Genomic DNA, 23745 nt, shown 5'->3' with positions numbered 1-23745 from the left:
TCTATATCTATATGTGTGTGTGTGTGTGTGTATATATATATATATATATATATATATACTCATCATTTTTAAGTATTATATATAGAAAACTCTTCCATTCTCAGATGGAAAGTAGGTCATCTGGAAATATAAAAATGATGATTCAGAAAAATCACTAATCAGGTATCTGGTGTTCAGGAACATTTGAAAATTTTTTGATTTAATATTTGTTTTGTTTTGTTTTTAATATGTTTTCATAGATTTTTAGAGCGAGAGGAAGGGAAAGGGAAAGGGACAGAGAGAGAAACATTGATGAGAGAAGCATCATCAATCGGCTGCTTCCTGCACGCCCCCTACAGGAGATCAAGCCTGCAACACAGTCATGTGCCCTGACGGAAAATGAACCTGTGACCTCTTGGTTCATGGGACGACGCTCAACCACTGAGCCACACCAGCTGGACTTAAGTTCCTCTATACCTGGGACCTGTATTTTTATTTCATAGGACTTATTTATAATTTGAAATTAATATTTATGTGCTTACTTATCGAACATTTGCCTCCTCTTCTGCTTAATTGTAAGGTCCATGAAGACAGGAATTGTGTCTATTTATTTGAAGTTAAATATTTGTTGAATGAATAAACAAAATGGGGCAAACATAATTTACAGCATTTGCTTATACAAACGTTTGTTATAAGAAATGTACAGGAATCAGCAGTTTATTGTCAGTTAATACCCCACCCTATAAAATGCATCAAAGGTAGGGCCAGTTTGCTTTCTATCTGCTGTCTTATGTTACTTGTGATTTTCTTGCTGGTGACACTATAGAATTTTATTACTTCAAAAGATTGTTTTTAAAATAATTTCTATGTGCTATTCCAAGGCCTTGCTTAATTTTGTCTTCTTTCCTAGTTTTTCTCAGAACCCTCACCTCTACCCCAATTCTTTACAAAGTTAGGACTAAGTCCTTTTTGTTCAGCATTGAAAACAGACCCAGGCAGAGTGCCTAGAATGAACCAATTTAGACTGGGAGATCAAAGAAGGCCTCTCTAAAAGAGTCATTTAATCTGGAACTTAAGGGTAAGTCAAGAGTGGTAGGAATAGTTATAAATAATGAGAGAGAAATAATATGAATTCTGGGATATACTTGAAAAAATATCACTGGGGAAAGGAGGGAAGGGTATTATGGTTGGGTAAATAAGATGGCCAAAAGTAACAATTACTGATGATGGGTGAGAAGTTCAACAGAATTTATTATTCTCTTTATATTCACATATGCTTAAACTCTTCTTTAAAAAAAAAGTTTTAACAAAGTAAAGAATTATAGATAAGACTATTCCTGGCAAAGGACACGAATGAGGGCCCTGAGACGAGAAAGCAATTGGAGAGTTATAAGGCCTGGGTGACCAGAACAGTTTTCACGGTGTGGTCCCACAATAGCAGCACCAAGTACTTTTTAGAAATGCAAATCTCAAACCACACCCCAGACCTACTAAATCAGAAACTCTGGGAATGGGAGCCAGAAATCAGTGTTTTAATAGCAATACAAGTGGTTTTGATGCAAGTTTAAGTTTGCGAACTACTAAGAGACTCTACATCAGTGGTTCTCAACCTTGGCTGCACATTAGAATCAACTGGGAATCTTTTTAAAATCCTGATTTCTGGGCCTCATCCTCCGGAAATTCTGTTTCTTTGTTATGGGGTGGGGCCACAACATTAGTAACAAAGAAACAGAATTTCTGAAGGATGAGGTCCAGAAATCAGGATTTTAAAAAGATTCCCAGGTGATTCTAATGTGCAGCCAAAGTTGAGAACCACTGCTCTACATAGAAGATAGTGAAAAAGGAAATTATGGCTTATGGTGGAACTAGAGATAAATGGAAGCCAGTCATATAAAATATTAGAGGCTATGTTATAAATTTTGGCCTGTATTCTAATTGATTGGGAAGGCCATTAGGAGTGGTCAGCCTTACATTTTTAAAGGTTACACTGCCCATGGTTTATACAACTTTTTACCTGCGTCAAAAACAGAGGCATGGAAGATGGCAGTAGGACATGTGGCCCCCAGTCCAATCCCCAAGTAACTGAATCCTGACAACAATCATTTCAGTGAGTGTGGAAGTAGATCTACACCTGTGAGATGACTGAGTCCCAACTGATACCCTGAGTATTGCAGTCTTGGGTGAGATCTAAAGCCAGAGGACCCAGCTAAGCCACACTAACAGAAAGTGAGATTACAAATGTTTTAAGCCAGCAATTTTCAACCGGTGTGCTGCAAGAATTTTTAAAACATGCAATACTTGACTATCTAGTCAAGGGCACTGACTTTTCCCCTTAGACTATCAAATCCTATATCCTATATAATAAAAGGCTAAAACGCAAATCGACCGAACCAAGGAACAACCAGTTGCTATGACGCGCACTGACCACCGGGGAAGACACTCAATGCAGGAGCTGCCCCCTGGAGGTCAATGTGCTCCCACAGGGGGAGCACCACTCAGCCAGAAGCCAGGCTTGCCAGCGGCTCATGGCTGGTGAGCGCAGCAGTGATGACAGCAGCCTCTCCCATCTCCGCGGCAGGCAGACATCCTCCGAGGGGTCCCTGACTGTGAGAGGGCGCAGGCTGGGCTGAGGGCCACCCTGCTCCCATGCCTAGTGCATGAATGTTGTGCACCGGGCCTCTAGTAAAAAAATAACAGCCAACACAACAATTGCCATCCGATGTGAAAAATTATACCTATTTTGTTGTCAAATCAGCAAAAAATATGTTCTTTTGGTGTGCCACATGATTTTTAGTAATTAGTTTATGTATGTCTGCCATGAGATGAAAAAGACTGAAAGTCTCTGTTTGAAGCTACTAAGTTTTTGGGCAATTTGTTACATCATTTGGTTAATACAATCATCATATTACTTTCCATGTGTGATTTTAGACATTTATATCACAACAAAATTTATAAATGGTTATAATCATTCAGGACTGTCTCTCTTTCAAAATCATGTATGAAACTTTAAAAATACATATATAAATATGTAAAATGTAACTTATATTTTATATATATTCTTATATATGAAATATACTAGAGGCCCAGTGAACGACATTCGTACACTGGGGGGGGTGGGGGGGGAGTCCCCTCAGCCCGGCCTGTGACCTCTTGCAGTCTGGGACCCCTCAGGGGATGTCCAACTGTCAGCTTAGGCCCGTGGGGAGTCGGCCTAAGCCTGCAGTCGGACATCTCCCAAGGGGTCCTTAGCGGTGCCATGGAGACAGAAGAGGCTCCTGCCACCACTGCTGCGCTCCCCAGCCATGAGCCTGGCTTCTGGCTGAGCAGCGCTCCCCCTGTGGGAGCACACTGACCACCAGCAGGCAGCTCCTGCATTGAGCGTCTGCCCCCTGGTGGTCAGTGCAAGTCATAGCCACTGGTCGTTCCACCATTTGGTCGATTTGCATATTAGCCTTTTATTATATAGGATATGTAAAATGTATAAAAATAAAGTATCGTTATTGCTTCTAGTATTATCTCTAAGCACAACATATACTTAAAAGTTAGGTTTCTTATTAACAATCATGGAAGTGAGACAGCAGAGACCTGCACCTGGGATCCCAAGGATACCAGATGGCCAGAAGAAACACAGATAAGCCAACCACAAGAATGTCACCACCCCTCCACTCCCTGCTCAAAAATAATGGCAGAATTTTATCTTCCAACTGCTAGCTTCTCCTACCCTAACATGGAAAATTCCAAAAGCCCATCTTTTCATGAAAGCCTGCGTTGTCCCCAGCTTATAAAAGCAGCCACACGGAGCCAGTTCAGAGCCTTCCTTTCTTCTGTGCTGCCACCCTTGTACTTGAGAATAATCTTAATAAATCTGTTTGGAAATTTCTCTAGGACCTCCTTTTGATTTCTCTCTTGGGGAACCCAAGAACCCGAATGCTGGTAACAAAAGTAAATATGTATTTCAAAAAGCTGTCCTAAGCATTTGAATATACGTATCCAACTTATCATATCTGATTTGATCATCATTTTAAATTTATAATACAGCTGACCAAAACGTATACCAGAAATAAAAATTTTCTTACTCTTCATTTGTGTTCCTATTGCTTTAATTACCTTTAATCCACAGTTTAATTACAGCAGTCTTTTTTTAACCCACTTGCTATTTTGTGTTACCACACACTGAAAGTGAAAGAGAGGGAGAAAGAAGAGGGATGGGGAGAGAAAACTAATGCCAAGTAACACATGAACACAATATACTGAGAGCCTAGTGGACAAAAACAAAAAACTGCAAACAATCTTGAATTCTATTTTTAGTAGGTTTCCTTCTCATAGTGGTATGGTGCGAGCAATTCTGAAACTATTTTACATGGATTACTGGATTTAGCAAATAAATAGATATGTTGACATTGTTCAGTGCCAGGATTCTCACTGTGGACAAGGTGTACAAATAGCAATCGAGGAAGGCAAGGAAGAACCCTGTGAACCTGGACTAAAACTCTTATCTAAAATGTAAATGTTTCCTACTTCTGTCCACTGAAAGAATCTAGAAGCAATCTAAAAACCAGTAAAAATGTGCACACCTAGGCCACTGTTTTGATTTCTAAGTACCATTTCTCATTAGTAAGGAATCACACCTCCTTGAGGAAATAACTGCTTTCAGAATGAGACCAGAGCTTTTTCCTTATAAAACAATGGCCAATCCAAAGATGAGGTAAGAAATGTACAAGAGGAGCTAGACTATCTTACAGTGCTGTAAAGAAATGAAGTGCTCAAAATAAAAAAAAAAAAAAAAAAAAAAAAAAAAAAAAAAAAAAAGAAATGAAGTGCTCAAAAAACCAAAAGCATTCTTTTGATACCTAGACATATCAGAAAACAGTTTGAAGGTGCTCTCCCTAACCAAATCTAGGACTATGGAACATCAAATTAAGAACAGTAACAAATTCTAATCCACTGACTAAAAAGAGTTTATACTGATGATTATCTATCAGGTAGGAAAGCAGGAAGGTAGGTATGCAGATAGACAGAGATGGATAGACACGGGCCCTCAAAAAAAATTAAAAAGACATATATACTTACATACATATACAGACTTTGTGATATAAAAAAATCGATTTGGTTTTTGTCTCCAATTCCTGGTACAAGTCCTAAAACTCTTGGAATTTACTAAATCATAGGAGTGTCTTGTTCATAACAAGTCCTTTTAAACTTAGACCATCTTGAATTCATGCAAACAAGATGACTACTGGTGGACCCTCAGATAGATTCATGGGAGGGGCTGGTCACCAGAAGGACTAAGCACATGATTACAGAGAGCTAGAAATTTTAGCACTCACCAGGGATGGGAGGGAGGGTGAAGACTGAGTTAAATTATTTTGCCAACAATTTAATCACACTTGTATACTGAGATGCCATATTAAAAGCATTTACACTAGGTTTAGGGAGCTTCCAGTTGATGAACACATCATTGTGCTAAGAGTGCCACATGCCTGGAGAGAGCATGAAAGCTCTGCAGCTCTCCATCCTCACCTTGCCCCATGCATCTCTTCCATCTGACTGTTTCTGAGTTGTGCCCTTTAGAATACAACTTTATAATAAAGTGTAATAATCATAAGTAGTATTTTCCTGAGTTCTGTGATTCATTCTAGCAAAATATCGAAGGGGGAGCAGGGAGCACGTGGGGCTGAACCCTTAACTGGGTCTGCAATAACTTGAATAGTTGGTGTACAAGATGAACTGAATTGTAGTCCATCCAGTTGACTGATGTCAGAGAACTGTTGCTGGAACATAAATGAGGGCAAAGGAAGGTTCTTCCTCATTATGGAATGCCAAGGGACATGTAGGGAGGAAAGTGATGGATTTGAAAAGTCATAATTTTGCACCTATCACAGTCATGTCATCCAACCTGGAGGTCTATCTAGCACTTTTGAGTGGTGTTTTGTTAGTATTTTTTACCACGTACCATTTTGGAATATTATCAGTGGTCACTTAAACTATAGATTGGTTCACTGAATTATGAAGATCTTCCAAATGCTGACACATTTCACTAAATAGTTATTTAACCTCAGAGTTTTAATATTACCAATCTCATTAGAAAAGTCTGTAAGCCTTGGGAAGTATCGAGCTTATGATAGCAGATATAAGGTTCCCAAAATTCTAGTTTTGCTCAAAAGATTGAACTTTATCATTGACACAAATACTATCAATTTTTTTTCCTTAAAGTAACAGGCTCACTCATTTCTTTTCAAGTAATGTCTGCCATATACCCTAGTCTGAAAAAACAAATTCTATTAGTTATTCTTTAAAATAGAAATAATATGCCATGAAAAAGAGGCTAGTTCAGGCTATAACTCCAGCAACTGCCCAAGTGCTTTACCTTAAAATAATCATTGTACTTCATTAGGCAACAGAAGTGCTTTGGGGGTACTTCCCATTTCATCACACAGAATATTAAAAAGATGTATACCCCAGGATCAAACTTTAATAAAACTATTTTATTATTTCATCATCTTAAAATGAAAGCAGCTTTTTTTTTTTTTAAGCTGTGAATGCATGGTTGGGATGACTACAGTAACTATTAATGCTACTGCCTTGGCATAAATTAGTATGTCAGCAGTTTCCCACCACTACTTTTGCACACAGTGCGCAAATGTAACACAGTGGGAGTGGGGTGCGAGGGGTTGAGAAAATAACATTGTAGTATTATAAAAAGAGTTTTATCTTCATAGACTTCTAAAAGGAAATGGGAACATCCCCCCAAAAGGACCACAAACAAGCATTTTTTACAATACAAAGGTATGCTCTGATTGAATGTTAGGTCATGCTATAAATCATTTAACAACTTCTAAAGCATTTCCTATTACAAAAGAAAACCAGATGAATATATTATATACACTTTAAAATTTCTTTACTATTTTCCTAAATTTGAACATTGTAAAATCTGTTTTATTGTTAAATATAAAGACTAAGCTAAGTTTCAACACGTAAGCATTTTCTCAAATTATGAGGTAAAATATTTTAAAATACTTAACAAAAAAACATTTTCCATCTAAGAGTCTCAACAGTGTTTTCTTTATTCATTAACTATTTTTTTAAAAAACCACCCTCACATGAACTATAAAACTGTCTCTTCATAAAGCTGTATTACAAACAAAACATTTTTTTAAAGAGCATGGTTCAATACCTTCTCCCTGGAGAGGTTTGCCAAATGTGAAGTTAGACCATTTATTTCTTTGTCTTTCTCTGCCAATTGAAGCTGAATAAAGAAAAAAAATTGTAATTAATTTTTTCATTATCTACTCTCCTTAAACTTCAAGAAATATTATACTGTTATGTCAAAAAACTGCTATTACCATATCCATATGTTCTCCTTGGTTCTTATTTTTTACATCTGTGAATTACCTGTCATTACTGACCAATTTTCCTTACTCTTAAAACTTCTCTCCTGTTTATATGAAACTGCACCAACATTGTCATTCTCTCATGCTCTGTGTGTCCACTTCTTCACAATTACAAATATGTTATTCCCCAAAGTATCTTCTTTGGCTTCTCCTCTCTATATTCTCTCTGAAAACTCCCTTTCTTCTATGCTTTCAACTATAACCCTAATGGGAATAAATCACAAGTATTAACTCATGTGCCACACTCTTTCTTAAGTTCCAAATCTGCCTTTTTAATTGATGGTTAGACATGTTTCACTGTTATCTTTCTGCCCTGCAAGGGCAAAATGTCTCAGATCTACTTTTCTATTTTTTTAATTTTATTTTTGTTAATTGATATTATCAATCTCAGAGCCTACTGTGATTGAAGCTAGGAAATTATGTTAGAATGCTTCTCCCTTCGCCTCTTCCTCCCCAAAATTTTCAGATACTCATTCATTTATTCATTCATTCAACCACCCATTGTTCATCTACTACAGTATAAACATTATAGATACAAATACAAATAAGATTACTCTTCAGTTTTTCCCATTAGAATGTCTTCCAAAGGTTTCCTTGATAAACTCATGTCCTATTCAATGGTAAGTGACCAAGGAAGGTAGCAATTCTCCTAAGAATATTTCCACCGCATTTTCTTGCCTTCAAAAACCCTTCCCACCTACAAATCCTCTCTGCACTACCAGACCCACTCTAGTTTGGTCCATTTTCTCCCTAGAAAAGTCTGAACAGCAAAATGCACCCAAATTTGGCTTTGACCTGTCTTTTAAGTCTCATCTACTCCACTACAGTTCCCAGATGATGCTCTCTACTTCTGACCTCCAAACTTATACTAAAGGCCTGGTGCACAAATCCCAAGCACTGGTGGGGAGTGTGGCCTGCGGGGATCAGCCCACTGTGGGAGCGCTGCTCATCCCGGTCAGCTAAGCAGCTGTGGACCCACACTCTGAGCGGCTGCTCCCTGGTCCTGCATCTTCAATGGAGCCGGAGCACTCACCCCTCCAGGGGACCCAGTCGGGGCCAGGCTCAGGGACAACAGCACTGAGAGGTAGCGGAGTAGGCCTCAGTCTCACGGCAGTCATGAACCTGCCTCCCAGCCTCCAGGGTCAGCTCTGTAAACCCGGAGGCAGCACTGCGAGGCCTGCTGGTGCCCAGAGGAGGCGGCAAGGAGCGAGGAGGAGGAGGCTAGGGGGTGAGGAGGCAACGATCTCAGCCCGGGTTCCTGCCCGGGTTCCTGCCCGTGGCCCAGGGTTCACAGCAGGAGCAGCCGTTGATCCCGGTCAAGCGGCGCTCCCACTGTGGTAGCACAATGACCACCAGGGGGCAGCTCCTGCATTGAGCATCTGCCCTCTGATGGTCAGTGCGCATCATAGCTACTGGTAAACTGGTCATTCTGGTCATTCTGCCATTCGGTTGCTGGGCTTTTATTATATAAGATAACAACGCTTATCTGTTGGCTTAGAATGCTGTGGCTTTCTTTTCCTAGCTCTGCTTCTTCTCTCCTCCACTGGGTCTTACAAAGGTCTGGTTTCTCCGTAATGTCTAACTCTTAATTCAAAATAGTCCTAAAGAACTCTGACTTATTCATCACAGTTTGCCTTGTCTGGTATGAGTGCTTGTCTATAAACAGTGAAAAATAAGGGAAAGGGCACTAAACAAAAAGCCAAGGATCTTTACCAGCTGTTATAACCTGAAATATGTTCATTTTTGTCATTAATGAAGTAAAAATATTATTTAGCTCCTCATTGTTTGACAGATGATTACCTAGGCTGTGAATGTGAATATCACCTTTACACTTCTAACAATCCCTACTAGTTCACAAACTCCTTAAGAACAGCATTGTAGCTTACTTTATGAAAGATCACCCGACTAATAGCTAATATAGTCCTTTATACATAACTGGCTTCAATAAGTCTTTACCAAATCATTTTGTCAATCTTCAAAAATAAAATTTCATATAAATTCAGTATTCAGCTTTATAAGTGGTAAGTGAAGTTGCCAGCCATTGAAAATATCCACAAGAATTTCAGAAACAGTAATATCATGAAACAAAAGTTTCAAAATTTCTTCTGACATAAGATGATAAAAGGACTACCAGTAAAATTACCTTACACAGTAATGTGCCACCTGCTCCAGTCCCAATGGGGGAAACCTAAAGGAATTCTTGGTGTCGCTAAGAATATTACATTTCAAAATTAAATAATAGGTACAATTAATTATGCCTTAGTAAAGTTAAATAATTTAGAACTTCCTTTATTTATTCACACACAAAAGTATGCCAAACTATCCTATATAATAAAAGCCTAATATGCTAAGTGTCTGGTCGGCTGGTCCATTATGATCAAAGCGTAATATGCTAATGATATGCTAAGACTGCTCAACCACTCGTTATGACGTGCACTGACCACCAGGGGGCAGACAGTCGACCAGTCGCTATGACATGCCCTGACCACCAGGGGGCAGACACTCCGACAGGTAGGTTAGCTTGCTGCTGGGGTCCAGCCAATTGAGACTGAGCAAGATGGGCCAGACATGCCCTGGCGCCCTCCTGCGGCACCTCCCAGGCTGGCCAATCTCCCGCAACCCTCCCCAGCCCCAATCATGCACCAGTGGGGTCCCTCGGCCTGGCCTGAGCCCTCTCGTAATCCAGGACCCCTCTGGGGATGTCGGAGAGACCGTTTTGGCCTGATCCCACAGGCCAGGCCAAGGGACCCCAGTGGTGCACAAATTCGTGCACCAGGTCTCTAGTACAGCGATTCTCAACCTGTGGGTCGCGACCCCTTTGGGGGTCGAACGACCCTTTCACAGGGGTCGCCTAAGACCATCGGAAAACACATATATAATTACATATTGTTTACAGTAGCAAAATTACAGTTATGAAGTAGCAACAAAAATAATTTTATGGTTGGGGGTCACCACAACATGAGGAACTGTATTAAAGGGTTGCAGCATTAGGAAGGTTGAGAACCACTGCTCTAGTACATACACATATATATCTTGGAATATATAAGATTACACTTTATTCCTTAGAAAAATACCTTTTTCCTTATAAATTAGCTATACAGCCTAATTTTTTTCTAACATTCTTACAAATATCATTTACCATTCAGGCTTATTTGTTGGCTTGTGTTACACTGGCAAAAATGTATTCTACAGTATTTCACTTATAGTCAAGGGCACGTACCTCAGTTACAGGCTCAATCCCTGGACCTGGTAATCAATGAAAAAAGTATCCTCAAGTGAGGATTATAAAACAAAAAAAGTGCATTGGATTGATAAAAATTATAGATAACACATTTTCAAAAGTACCAGCAACTATGCCTTAAGTTATATGAATATTAAACTTACTTTGTAATTGTCCTCTACTTCAGCTAGTTCTAGTTTTACATTTTCAGCAATTTTTACTTGTTCTTTCCATTTCAGCTCCATTTTTGCAAGTTCATCAGCATATTTATTGCACTTTGTTTTCTCATCCTAAATAAAATTAGTAAATTACCAAAAGATTTTAAATCCATATAGAGCCAATATCTACACACAAATATACTAAGGTACAATGGGGGGGGGGGGGGGGGGGGATTTGTGTAATATATTAACCAATAAAGAACTTAAATTATAAAAAAAAATACTAAGGTATACGCTAAATGTATATTGTAACACTGTTGTAACAGTATAAAAATTGAAATAACCGAATGTCTGTCAGTGGAAGATTGAATAAACCACTTTATATGCACATAATGGAATTAACAAAGAAAAATGTCAAGATTCATTAACTGAAAATAGCAAGTTGCAAAAACAAAATACATAGTGTAATCCTATCTTTGTTTCAAAAGTTGTTTAACAATTTTATATGATGTCTATGTAGTACTGTATAGAAAAATATAAAATAAATTATTAATAGCTCTTATTGCTGGGTATCAGGGTCATGATGGTACTTTTTACCATCTTTATTCTTTATTCCTATAATACCATATTTCACAATAACCATGTATTACTTTTGTAAAGGAAGGTAATAAAAATCAGATACTTTTAGTGCCATTGTTTCCTGACACTGATAAATTAAACTCTGGGATTTCCGGACCAAGACAACTTCTAGGTTGACTTGTCATACACTGCTCTACTCTAGAACTCAGATGTTAAAAGGGAGGAGTTACAAACACGACAAAAAGGTAAAGTGGCCAACTTCATGTTGAAGATTTTTGTTCAAGGTGAATGTTTTAAAATATGCTTTGAGCAAGTCAATGGAGAAAACAAAGTCTTTTCATCAAAGAATGCTAAATCAACTGATTAACCATACTATACAAACCATGCCTCACACTACACACAAAAATAAATTTAAAATGGCTAATACATCTGTATGTAAAATGTAAGACTATAAAATTTCTAGAAGACAAGGTAAGAGAAAATATAAGTTAAATTAGGTAAATGTTTCTTAGAACATAAAAAGAATAAAACAGTAAAAAAAATGTTCATACTCTGTACTTCATCAAAATTAAAACTTTTTCTAAAAATACCATTAAGGAAATGAAAAGGCAAGCTACAGAATGGAGAAAATAATTACTACACATATATGAGACAAAGCACTTATTGCCAGAATAAAGAACACAAACTCAGTAAGATAACCCAATTTTTAAAATAGTAAAGATTTGAGCTCTTGCAATAAAAAGGAGTTAAGAACCAATATAAGCAACAACATGCCTAAGTCTCAAAAAATTATGCTGAAAGAGGACAGGAAACAGAGTACAAACCATATGATTCTATTTACAGAAACTGTACAAACAGTATGCTAATCTATAGTGACAGAAAGCAAGCCATAGTTTCCCAGGGATGGGGACAGAGGGAGGGATGAGTTGCGAACAGATACCAAAAAAAAAAAAAACCCTGACATTGTAAGTTTCACAGCTAAATAGGCAAAAGTGATCAAATTACAGACTTTATTGGATTTCAATTGCACTTCAAACAGTTGTAAAAGGAAATAATGTATCTTGAGGAAGGTTTTACTTTCAATGGAACAATCTATCTTCCTTTCAATAGTACATGATGAATTTTTAATATTCATCCAGAATTGTTTTATACTTAATGAATAATTTAGTCCCTTATCATAAATAACTACTTTGAACTCTAGCATAAACTGTACTAATCAACACTTCCACAGAAAGAAAGATCATCTGAAGCAACATAAACATTCAGTTTAAAATCTGGTTTAAAAAATCACATTAATATTATTTACAAGGCAGTAGCATAAAATATTTTAAATTACTCTAGTAACCTTGAGCTAATATATGCACTTCTCCAGCTCTGAAAAATGATCCCTCTCCTCTCCACATGCAAAGAAACCGACACAAAATAATATTTAAACAAACAAAAATTACATACACAAAATAGCTTTTCCTCCTTCTCCAAATCAGATATAAATGAGAAGCATTTTTTCTTTGTCCTTTACATACTCTAGAAGTGAATGCTACCAAGACAGTTACAAAACTGAAATATTTTAATAATACAGTTTAAAATCATCAAAGTAAGTAACACTGTAAAGGCAACAACTCATTTGATTAATGTTCCCTTTCCACTTTGCAAATCTGGTCATTTTAAGATTTGGTAGAAATCTTTACTATTATTTCAGTAAATGTAAAAGGAGCACTTCTCTTTTATAAAGTTCCATGTATCCGGATAATAAAACAAACAATATCCAACCTCAATCACTTGCCCATTATCAAGAGAAGTGCTTTAGGTGAAGAAAAACTAATTTTAGGACCACTATTTTACATACAGATCTACACGAAAAGGCACACACAACAACGCCCTCTCAACAGCTAAACGAAATACCAGTACATGTACCTGCTGTATAAAAAAGAAAGCCTAGGACGCCCATCAAGCGAAACAATAAAGGTAACCTAAGCCATTACATTTGATAAATATATCTTTCACTTACAAGGTGGCTAGCTTACCTGCAAGAGTTGCTTACATTTATTATACTTTTCTGTTTTGTCAGCAATTTCTTTGGTCATTTCACAGACTTGCCCTTTTGTTACAATGTCAAAATCTGTCTCGGCTATAACAAGGCAGAAAATAAGGTCATTAAAAATTGGTTTTTTCTTTATTTTATTTTCCTGTTCAGAATAACTTAAAGATCAGGATACTGTGAAATATAATAAATGGAATACTGAAGGAAAAAAACACCTATTTAAAAAATATATATTCATACACTAAACAAACAAAGAAGGATAATATATATATAAACTCTAGGTAAGAAGTCTTTAAATGTCAGTTTGGCCAGAACCAAGTTCATGTTCAGTAATGAAAGGATCATTTTTTTTTTAATTAGCTAAAAATAGTTCTAAATTTTTAAATCATTTTAAATCATTTTTCCAATCTTTCATCACTATTCACTAGGTCTTTATTAAGTAAATATTGTACAACACCATGTAGGTAACTAAGAGGATGTACAGAAATATAAAATAGGATCTTGTTCTGTAGCAGCTGAAGCTAATTAAATATTTAATAGTAGAGGAAATTTACAATACGTTTTAAAAGTATAAGACATCAATTGCCCAAACATTACACATGGAAATATACTTTTACATACTCTAGTACTTATCTTCATTATTGCTAAACCATTAACACAGGGTGGAAAAAAAATGAGGAAAAGTAAAATCCTAGAGTTAATTCAAATTTACATGTTGTTCATGTATTCATTATTTCTCTCTACTCTGTTCTATAAATTAATAAAGTAATAAAAAATTTTATCTTATCCACTGACAAGTACACTGAGAAAAGTACCCTATTGATCCAAAGCAGCCGAAGAGAGAGAGAGATGAGACACACCAAACGGGATTTACAAGTTATTCCCCCTAACAGAATTGAACTGAAGTGCCAGAAATGTTTCAAAATTCCATAGATTTTAGTGGAATGTTAATTAAAAATTCAATTCTTGGCTTTCGTCCTATAGCCCAAAAGCTATACGAATCTAAGCTTACAAACACCAGGTCATTTAACACTTGTGAATATTCTCATGAAGATAAACACTAGTTCACACTCACATTTTGTATATTCACCACATGCATGACTTTAACTTTTAGAGCCTTACTTTCCCTTTGCCTCAACTCCTTAAATATACTATAAAGATTTCTATAAACTCCCTAAAATTCTTACTCCTGGAATAAGGCAATATAAGTAAGTATAAATACGATTTAAGGCAGGACACTACACAAAAAATCTAAAACATTTTTACCTGCAGAAGGTAGTGGCTTTACACCTATAGTAGAGGTAGTAGTAGCTGGGTCTGTGTTTACTGAGGCCTCATTCACCTTCTGCTGACTTCCAATTTTCTTTGTGAAGACATTATTGTTATTGGCCTATTCAAAATGTTAACAATAAATTATTAAATGAATTCTATTTTCTCCCTTATAATCATATCAAAAAATACTGAAAGTCCACAAAGCTATTAACTGTCCTAAAAGCCAGCAAAGACTAAAGTTACACACACCACTTTACTCATATTACAAAAGACAAAACCTTATGTTTTTACTTGTCAAAACATCAAAAGACCACCAAAGTAGAAATCTCACAAGTTTTCTACTACAAAGTCATAATATACTTAAAGGCCCAAAACCAAAATCTATACATTTGGTTCAGAGTTAAAGTGTAATTTATTTTTTTCTTTACAAAAGCCTTCCTACTTTATCTCATGCATTTCTTGCTTCTTTTGTCTCCTTTCAGATTTCAAAAAAGACAGAAAACAAAACTGTCTTTACAGTAAATGTGGTTAGTAAAGAAAACTGTGGTGCTTTTCAACTTCGGGTTTTAAATGTGTTTCTTCACTTCCAAGGCTCCATTACATAAAAAACCTTATATTTAAGCACAATTTGGGGACCCACATTAAAACACACAGACATCAAAGCAGGGGCATTATAATTGATTTTATTAAATCTGCCTTCCCACCCTCAAATGGAATATAAAACAATTAGCTGATGATTTTTAACTCTTCCTAATCTAGTGGATATGAATAGGAGGAAAGAACTTACCAATGACAATTTGTAAATGGTGAACCCCACACCAAAGACAAACGTCATTGTCCAAAGAGGGACTCGGGACTCGATAGTATGTAATGAATAAATGAAATATACATTTAATCAACCTAAGAGGAAAATGGTGAAAAGAAGGCTCTTTTTTCCCCTGCTATTGCCCTTGCTTCCTTCATTGGTTCTCCAGTAAATAAAAATACCAGATATTAAAAAATTATTATTATAGTCCTGGACAGTTTTTCTCAGTGGTTAGAGTGTCAGCCCTCAAACTGAAGAGTTGCAGGTTCAATTCCCAGTCGTCAAGGGCACATATCTCAGTTGCACGTTTCCCAGCCCTTGGTAGGGGCACATGTGGGAAACAACCAAACCATGTGTTTCTCTCACGCTGATGTCTCTCCCCACTGCACCCCCCCGCCCCACCACCCCTCCATTCCACTCATTCTAGAAATCAATGTAAAAAATAACCTCTGGTGAGGATTAAAAAGAAAATTTTAATCATTACAGTATTAGGCCAATGACTTGAAATCAAGCAGAGGTAAATTATATTAAAAAGAATGGTATTTTCAATATTATAAACTAGAGGCCCAGTGCATGAAATTCGTGCACAGGTAGGGTCCCTAGGCCTGGCCAGCAATCAGGGCCGATCTGTCGGGAGACTGGTGGGGCGATCAGGGGGGGCCCCGCTGGCACCTGCCTTGGTCGGCCTGGTGCCGCCCACTTGTAGGCCCCACCCCCCCGCCTCTGCCGCTGGTCACCTCCCTCTGCCAGGTGACTGGCAAGGCGATTGGGGGGGCCCCGCTGGCACCAGCCTTGGCTGGCCTGGGGCCTGCAGGCAGCTCCTGCATTGAGCACCTACCCCCTAGTGGTCAGTGCATATCATAGCAACCGGTTGTTCTGCTGTTTGGTCAATTTGCATATTAGGCTTTTATTATATACTAGAGGCCCGGTGCACAAAAATTTGTGCACTCGGGGGGGAGAAGGGGGGTTCCTCAGCCCGGCCTGTGCCCTCTTGCAGTCTGGGACCCCTCAGGAGATAACGACCTGCTGGCTTAGGCCTGCTCCTGGGTGGCAGAGGGCAGGCCCAATCCCTAGGTGCAGCTCCTGGTCGGGCTCAGAGCAGGGCTGATTGGGGAGTTGGGGCACCGCCCCCTGTCACGCACAGAGCAGGGCCCATCAGGGGGTTGGGGAGCTTCCCCCTGTCACGCACAGAGCAGGGCCCATCAGGGGGTTGGGGAGCTCCCCCCTGTCACACACAGAGTAGGGCGGAACAGGGGGTTGGGGTGCTGCCCTCTATCACCCACAGAATAGGGCCGATGAGGGGGTTGGGGCGCCACCACTGTCACACTCAGGGCAGGGCCAATGGGGAGGTTATGGCTCTACCCCGTCACACACAGAGCAGGGCCCGTGGGGGGGGGGGGGGGGGGTTGGGGCGCCGCACCCTGTCACACACAGAGCAGGGCCCATCAGTGGGTTGGGGTGCCTTCCCCTGTCACGAACAGAGCAGGGCGGATAGGGAGGTTGTGGCCCCGCCCCCTGTTACACACAGAGCCGCAGGGCGATCAGGGGGTTTGGGTGCTGCCCCCTGTCACGCTGATCCTGGTGCTGGGAGGCATATTACCCTTTTACTATATAGGATAGAGGCCTGGGGGCCGGCTGGTTTGCCCTGAAGGGTGTCCTGGATCAGGGTGGGGGTCCCCACTGGGGTGCCTGGCCAGCCTGGATGAGGGGATGATGGCTGTTTGCAGCTGGTCACACCCCCTTCAGGGTGGGGGTCCCCACTGGGGTGCCTGGCCAGTCTGGATGAGGGGCTGAGGGCTGCTTTCAGGCTGGCGGTTGTTGACTGAAGCTCCCAACCGCTCCTTTTTTTTCTCTTTTTTTATTTTATTCTGGGCCAGCTTTAGCTCTGGCTCTAGCTCTGAGGCTTCATATCTGGTTTGTTTGCCGTTCTATAATCAAAACAATGTATAACTCTAGCTCTGAGATCCCGGCAGGCTGAAAGCTGGTTTCTGGGGTTTTGTTTAGCTTCTTATTTGCAACATATACATAGTTGCTTAGAGTTGCAACTCAGAGGCCGGCAAGTCAGGCGGGGAACGTTGGAGTCTGCAGTCACTGGAGCAAGCAAGCCTCATGTTCGCTTCCAGCTGCCTGGCTGCCGGCTGCCATCTTGGCTGACAGTTAATTTGCATAAGGATATGCTGATTAGCCAATGGGAAGGGTAGCGGTCGTATGCTAATTACCATGTTTCTCTTTTATTAGTGTAGATGATGATTTGATTTGCAAACAAAGATATTGATAAAAGAAATGTTTCACTATGTATGAATTCTGTTATACTTACTGATTGGTCTGAAAGTTTGTTTATTTGTTTTTGGAGCCTCTGGCATTCCTTGAATTTTTCTTTATAATGATCTGCTGCCATTTGAAGACGAAGTTTCAGATCTTCAACTTCTCTTCTCAGTTCATGTTCCAGTGTATCAGTTTTTTCCTAAAAAAAAATAAACAAACAACTCCTCTAAGAAAAAGATAAAAATTTTCTATCATAACAGTAGTAAATTCAAACTTCATTTTCACTTTTTCCTTTTTGGCTTTTTTTATCATTAAATATGTTTTTATTGATTTCAGAGAGGAAGGGAGAGGGCGGGGGGAGGGAGAGGGGGAAAGAGAGGGAGAGGGAGAGAGGGAGAGGGGGAGAGAGAGGGAGAGGGAGAGAGAGGGAGAGGGGGAAAGAGAGGGAGAGGGGGAGAGAGAGGGAGAGGGGGAGAGAGAAGCATCAGTGCTGAGAATCACAGATCAGCAGTTACCTCCTGCACACCACCCCCTACTGGGGGCCAAGCCCACAACCTAGGCATGGGCTCTGATTGGGACTTGAACCATGACCTTATGGTTCATAGGTCACTGAGGCACACAGGCCAGGCTCTGTTTTTATTTTGGAGATTTAGCTATAGGGCCATATTAGTTAGTTCTCCTAATAAATCCAGCTTTATATTCTTACGACAAAGATTCATTAAAAAACTAGAGAATAATCCACCTCCTGAGGAGCAAGTATTGCTCTGTTAAATAACCGTAATACCTTTTATGCAGCTAGTAAATAAGAAATTCGAGCAAAGTAATATATACCTGACATCACAAAGTTTAATTAGCAATAATAGTCCAGCTTTTATTAACCATTAGGAATTTGCTTACAGCAGTTTTTCTTAAAGCATACATTAATTTCAACCCAAGAGGTTTCAATGACTAAACAAAATGAATGGAAACTTAAAATTCTGATCAGGAATCTGACTTGATTTATTTTAACGTAACTCACTCTTATAAGTTTTGATCAAAATGGAAACTCAAAATTAACCTGCTTTTACCTGGTCTTTTTTCATAGCATTTAGTTTAAGTTCTGCCACTGCATCAGCTAACTGCTTTTTTACTTTCTCATTTTCCAAGCGTGCAGTATGTAGATCTGCCATCGTTTTATCTCGCACATTTACAGCATCACTAAGTTCTTTATTCAGAAAGACAACTTCTTGTCGAGTTGCCTGGATCTGCTCCTCTGCTTTACGAAGTTGCTCCTTTAAGAAAAATGTATCTTCCTGAAGAAATGCAGATAAATATATTTGTAATTAAAACATTCAATTAAAAAATACAAGCAGAAACTATTTATACTCATATTTCAACAAATCCAAAATTTTAAATTAAATATTGCTCTTCTATTCAGAACTTAAAGTATATGTATAGAAAAAAGTAGGGATGTGACTTAAGTTTCCTCACGGAGTACACATGTAACAAACCTATGCACTGACTATCACTAATACCACTTTATACAAGTAAAATGAAGTATATGAAGTTCAGGCAACATATTCAGTGCTTTCATGGCCTGACTGAGACCAGAATGAAAGCTCTTGTCCCCCAGAATCTCTCCAGTTGGAAGTACTGACCCTCATTTTTTCAATCACCAATAAAAATAATTTCAAAAACTTTGTAACGCAAAAAAATTTTTTTCAATTTTTTTTTTTGAGAGAGAGCAAGGGCATGGGGAGGGAAAGGGAGAGAGGGGGAGAGAGAGAGAGAGACAGAGAGAGAGAGAGAGAGACAGAGATATCAATGAGATATTGAACCATACATTGGCTGCCTCACCCACACTTCCTACTGGGGAACAAGCCCACAAACCGGCACGTGCCCAGGAATCAAACTGGCAACCTTTCAGTGCACAGGACGATGCCCAACTAAGCCCCACCAGCCAGGATGTAACTAAAAAAATTTTCGTTAAACAATGTTTCTACTATCTAACCTAAAAAATAACCAATATATTAATATACCATTACTTAAGTTTTGGTAAAACTTAAGTTTTTAAAAAATATTGATATGCAAATAGAAAAGATGAGGCACTGGGGAAATGAAGTTAATTAAGCATTCCTTAAGCCTAAAAATATCGTTAAAAGTTAAAATTGCCATAAAATTATTTCCCTTATTATTAACTAGACATTATGAGCTCAAAAAATCTAGTTCATTCAACTTTCCTATTTTCACCTCTGTACTAAAAATACTGTAAGCTCAGAAAAAGTAAAACCCATTCTTGGTTGTTAAACTGTTAGCTCCTTAGAAGGAATTGTAAATGATTATTTATGTAATGTTATGGTGGAGAAAATCTTTGTAGGTGTAACAGTGTTAGATCTAACTATATAAATATTGTCAGCTTCCATATACCAAAATAGAAAAAAGGGGTGGTGAAGAAGGGAGTAATAATACTTTCCAGTGGTCGGCAAACTGCGGCTCGCGAGCCACATGCGGCTCTTTGGCCCCTTGAGTGTGGCTCTTCCACAAAATACCGACTTCTGCGCATGGGCCACGAAGTTTCAATTGCACTGTACGTGCGCGCCCGCACGTGGTATTTTGTGGAAGAGCCACACTCAAGGGGCCAAAGAGCCGCATGTGGCTCTCGAGCCCCAGTTTGCTGACCACTGGTATAAGCGACTTTTCTAATCAATAAGGAAAATCCCAAACAAACAATAAATAAATAAATAAAACTGGAGAAAGACATGAACATGATATTTTTTAAAAAGAAATGGCTAGTATGCAAACCAAAAATACTCAACTCATGAACAATAAAATAGAAAAATTCAAACAAATACCATTCATCATCTTTCAAATTGTTAAAGCTTAAAGAACTGTAATACTCCAATATTTGGATGGGGTTAGCATAATCAACAAATTTACAAACAGTTGGACTTACATAATCTGTAAGTGGTATAACCTTGCTAATCAGATTTTTGCAACATTCATGAACACCTTTAAAAAGCACATGGCTTTTAATGTAGCAATTTTTCATGAGTTTCTAATAAAATTAATAAAGGGTAGGAACATAGGTTTAAACTTTACAGGAATTCAATAAAATATTAATATAATGAATAATTATTGAATGTCTAAAAATATGAGAATTTATTACAAGTAAATTGATATATCCTCCACACAATGAAAGTCTACGCAGCCATTACAAACAGTAGCATGTATCATATACTGTTGGTATATTACTTTTTTTAAATAACTGAATATTTTAACACTCAACCCAGCAATTGCACTTGGAGGAATTTATGATACAGATTTATATGTGTGTGTCTAGATATCTGTATAATTTTTATTGCAATATGCTTATAATAAAGACTGTACACAATTAAAACTGATTACATACTAGATAGCTGTTAAAGAGAGACACTACACAGCTGTTGCAATGAAGGAGAAAGATCTGTATGTTTACTCCTTTTGCAAGATGCCCAGACATTCCTTCAATTTTTTATAGGTTCTGAAATATTATATAACCACATTTTTGTTAAAATAAGTACATTTCTAAAAAAATTAAAGATTATATGACTAGAGGCCCGGTGCACAAAAATTTGTGCACTCGGGGGGGGGGGGGGGGGTCCCTCTGCCTGGCCTCTGCCCTCTCGCAGTCTGGGACCCCTCAGGGGATGACCACCTGCTGGCTTAGGCCCGCTCCCTGGGGGATTGGGCCTAAGATGGCAATCAGACATCCCTCTGGCAGCCCGGCAGCCCTCAGGGGATGTCCACTTGCCAGCGGGGAGCAGGCCTAAACTGCAGTCGGACATCCTTAGCGCTGCTGAGGAGGCAGGAGAGGCTCCCACCACCACCGCTGTGCTGGCAGCCATCAGCCTGGCTTGTGGCTGAGCAAAGCTCCTCCATGTGAGAGCACCCTGACCACCAGAGGGCAGCTCCTGCATTGAGCGTCTGCCCCCTGGTGGTCAGTGTGTGTCACAGTGACCAGTCATTCCCAATCCTTCTGCTATTAGGGTCAGTTTGCATATTACCCTTTTACTATATAGGATAGAGACCTGGTGCACGGGTGGGGGCCAGCTGGTTTGCCCTGAAGGGTGTCCCGGATTAGGGTGGGGGTCCCGCTTGGGTGCTTGGCCAGCCTGAATGAGGGGATGATGGCTGTTTGCAGCTGGTCACACCCCCTTCAGGGTGGGGGTCCCCACTGGGGTGTCTGGCCAGTCTGGGTGAGGGGCTGAGGGCCGTTTTCAGGCTGGCGGGCGACTGAAGCTCCCAACCTCTCCTTTTTTTCTTTTTTCTTCTGTGATTTATTTACCTTCTATGGCTGTCACTGGAGCTGAGAGCCGGCTTTAGCTCTGAGGCTCGGCTCCAGCTCTGTGACCTCGGCTGCTGAAAGCAGGTTTCTGGGCTTTGTTTAGCTTCTATAATTGAAACATTGTTTCTTAGAGTGCAAGCTCAGAGCCCAGCAGCGGCAGGCAGGGAACGCTGGCTTCCTCCGACACTGGAGCAAGCAAGCCTCCTGTGCGCTTCAGCTGCCTGGCTGCCGGCCGCCATCTTGGTTGGCAGTTAATTTGCATAACGCTGATTAGCCAATGGGGAGCGTGTCGGAGGTACGGTTAATTACCATGTTTGTCTATTATTAGATAGGATGTAAGTATTACAATGTCCCCTTCTTTTCCCCCATTGACCTCTTCTAGCCTGCCTCCATCCCACCCTCCAACCCAGGCCTTCACCACCCTGTTGTCTGTGTCCATGGGTTATGCATATATGCATGCAAGTTCTTTGGTTGATCTCTTCCCAGAGGGTTACTTTTACTTTGTACCTTCGTGTACTACTTGAATTCTCTTATTACCATGATACTGTATTTATTGCTTTTATAATTTTTAAAAAGTTTTAACAATTAATAATCATTTTTTCAGGTATTCCTTATGTATGTTTTTCCTCACAGAAGTCTTGCTTTAATAGGAAAAGGATATTTAGAGAAATTTTTAGCATTTTATTAAACAATGAATAAGCAATCAAATACCCTTTCACCTTTACACTTGCAATCTGCTACGTTAAATACCCTGAAAAGTAACTTGGACCTTAATCATCTATAATAATAAAAGCATAATATGCTAATTAGACTGGACAGCCAAACGACCTTGTGGACGTCCTTCCGGAAGTCCTTCCAGATGACCTTCCGGACAAAGCCAGGGCTGTGAGGGCCGAGGCAAGCCGCTGCGGCTGCAAGGGCCGAGCCCCTTGCAAGAATTTCATGCATCAGGCCTCTAGTTAAATGTAAATGTCATGTATGTCTGACATTTATATTAACTATGTCTGAGCATGTTTAACAGCAAAATACTGAAAACAAAACAATACTCATCCATAAAAATTAATAAATCAATGTAAACCTACACAAAGTAGTACTACACAGCCATTTTTAAAAATTAGAAAGATCTCTATGAATTAATATGGAATGATTTCCAGTTTATATTGTTAAATGAAAAACAGCAAAGTACAAAATATATATAGCATGGCATCTTTTTTTAAGAAAGAAAGGGATCAAAAGGAGTATGTGCACACCAACACCTGCACATAAGCTTAATTTTTCCAAAAAAAAAAAAAGCAGAAAGTAAAGAAAATGTTTACCTATGGGTATAAGTTAAAACAGGGATTTTATAAGGAAGAGATTGAGACATCAGAGTAAATTTTTTATATCATTTTGACTTTTGTATGATGCAACTATTTCACATATTCAAAAAATTAAAAGGTTAAGATTGTAAAAACAAATATTGAACTTAAATATAGCCAGAACCGGTTTGGCTCAGTGGATAGAGCATCGGCCTGCAGACTCAAGGGTCCCGGGTTCAATTCTGGTCAAAGGCATGTACCTTAGTTGCGGGCGCATCCCCAGTGGGGGGCCTGCAGGAGGCAGCTGATCAATGTTTCTCTCTCATTGATGTTTCTGGCTATCTCTCTCCCTTCCTCTCTGTAAAAAAAAAATCAATAAAATATGTTTAAAAAAAAAAACAAACTTAAATATATACAAATACACTGAACTGTAC

The 23745-nt window shown here is 39.1% G+C and overlaps 1 protein-coding gene across 2 annotated transcripts in view; it reads right to left on the bottom strand.

Moving 5' to 3' along the window:
• TAX1BP1 (Tax1 binding protein 1) overlaps positions 1-23745 on the bottom strand; it is a 58205-nt gene that overhangs the window by 12866 nt on the left and 21594 nt on the right. For both annotated transcript variants that reach the window (XM_070424486.1, XM_070424487.1), the window contains exons 9-14: positions 18778-19002; positions 17763-17909; positions 14635-14758; positions 13352-13455; positions 10755-10880; positions 7154-7225 (exon numbers count right to left, since the gene is read on the bottom strand). In XM_070424486.1, coding sequence (XP_070280587.1) covers positions 7154-7225; positions 10755-10880; positions 13352-13455; positions 14635-14758; positions 17763-17909; positions 18778-19002 — 798 coding nt within the window. The remainder of the gene's footprint in view (positions 1-7153; positions 7226-10754; positions 10881-13351; positions 13456-14634; positions 14759-17762; positions 17910-18777; positions 19003-23745) is intronic.

The sequence above is a fragment of the Myotis yumanensis genome, unplaced genomic scaffold, assembly GCF_028538775.1.
Source record: "Myotis yumanensis isolate MYYU_CA2020_CCGP unplaced genomic scaffold, mMyoYum1.0.hap1 SCAF_9, whole genome shotgun sequence".
Taxonomy (NCBI): Eukaryota; Metazoa; Chordata; class Mammalia; order Chiroptera; family Vespertilionidae; genus Myotis; species Myotis yumanensis.
Note: the sequence above shows the minus strand (reverse complement) of the source record. Positions and strands in the feature narration are given on the sequence as shown.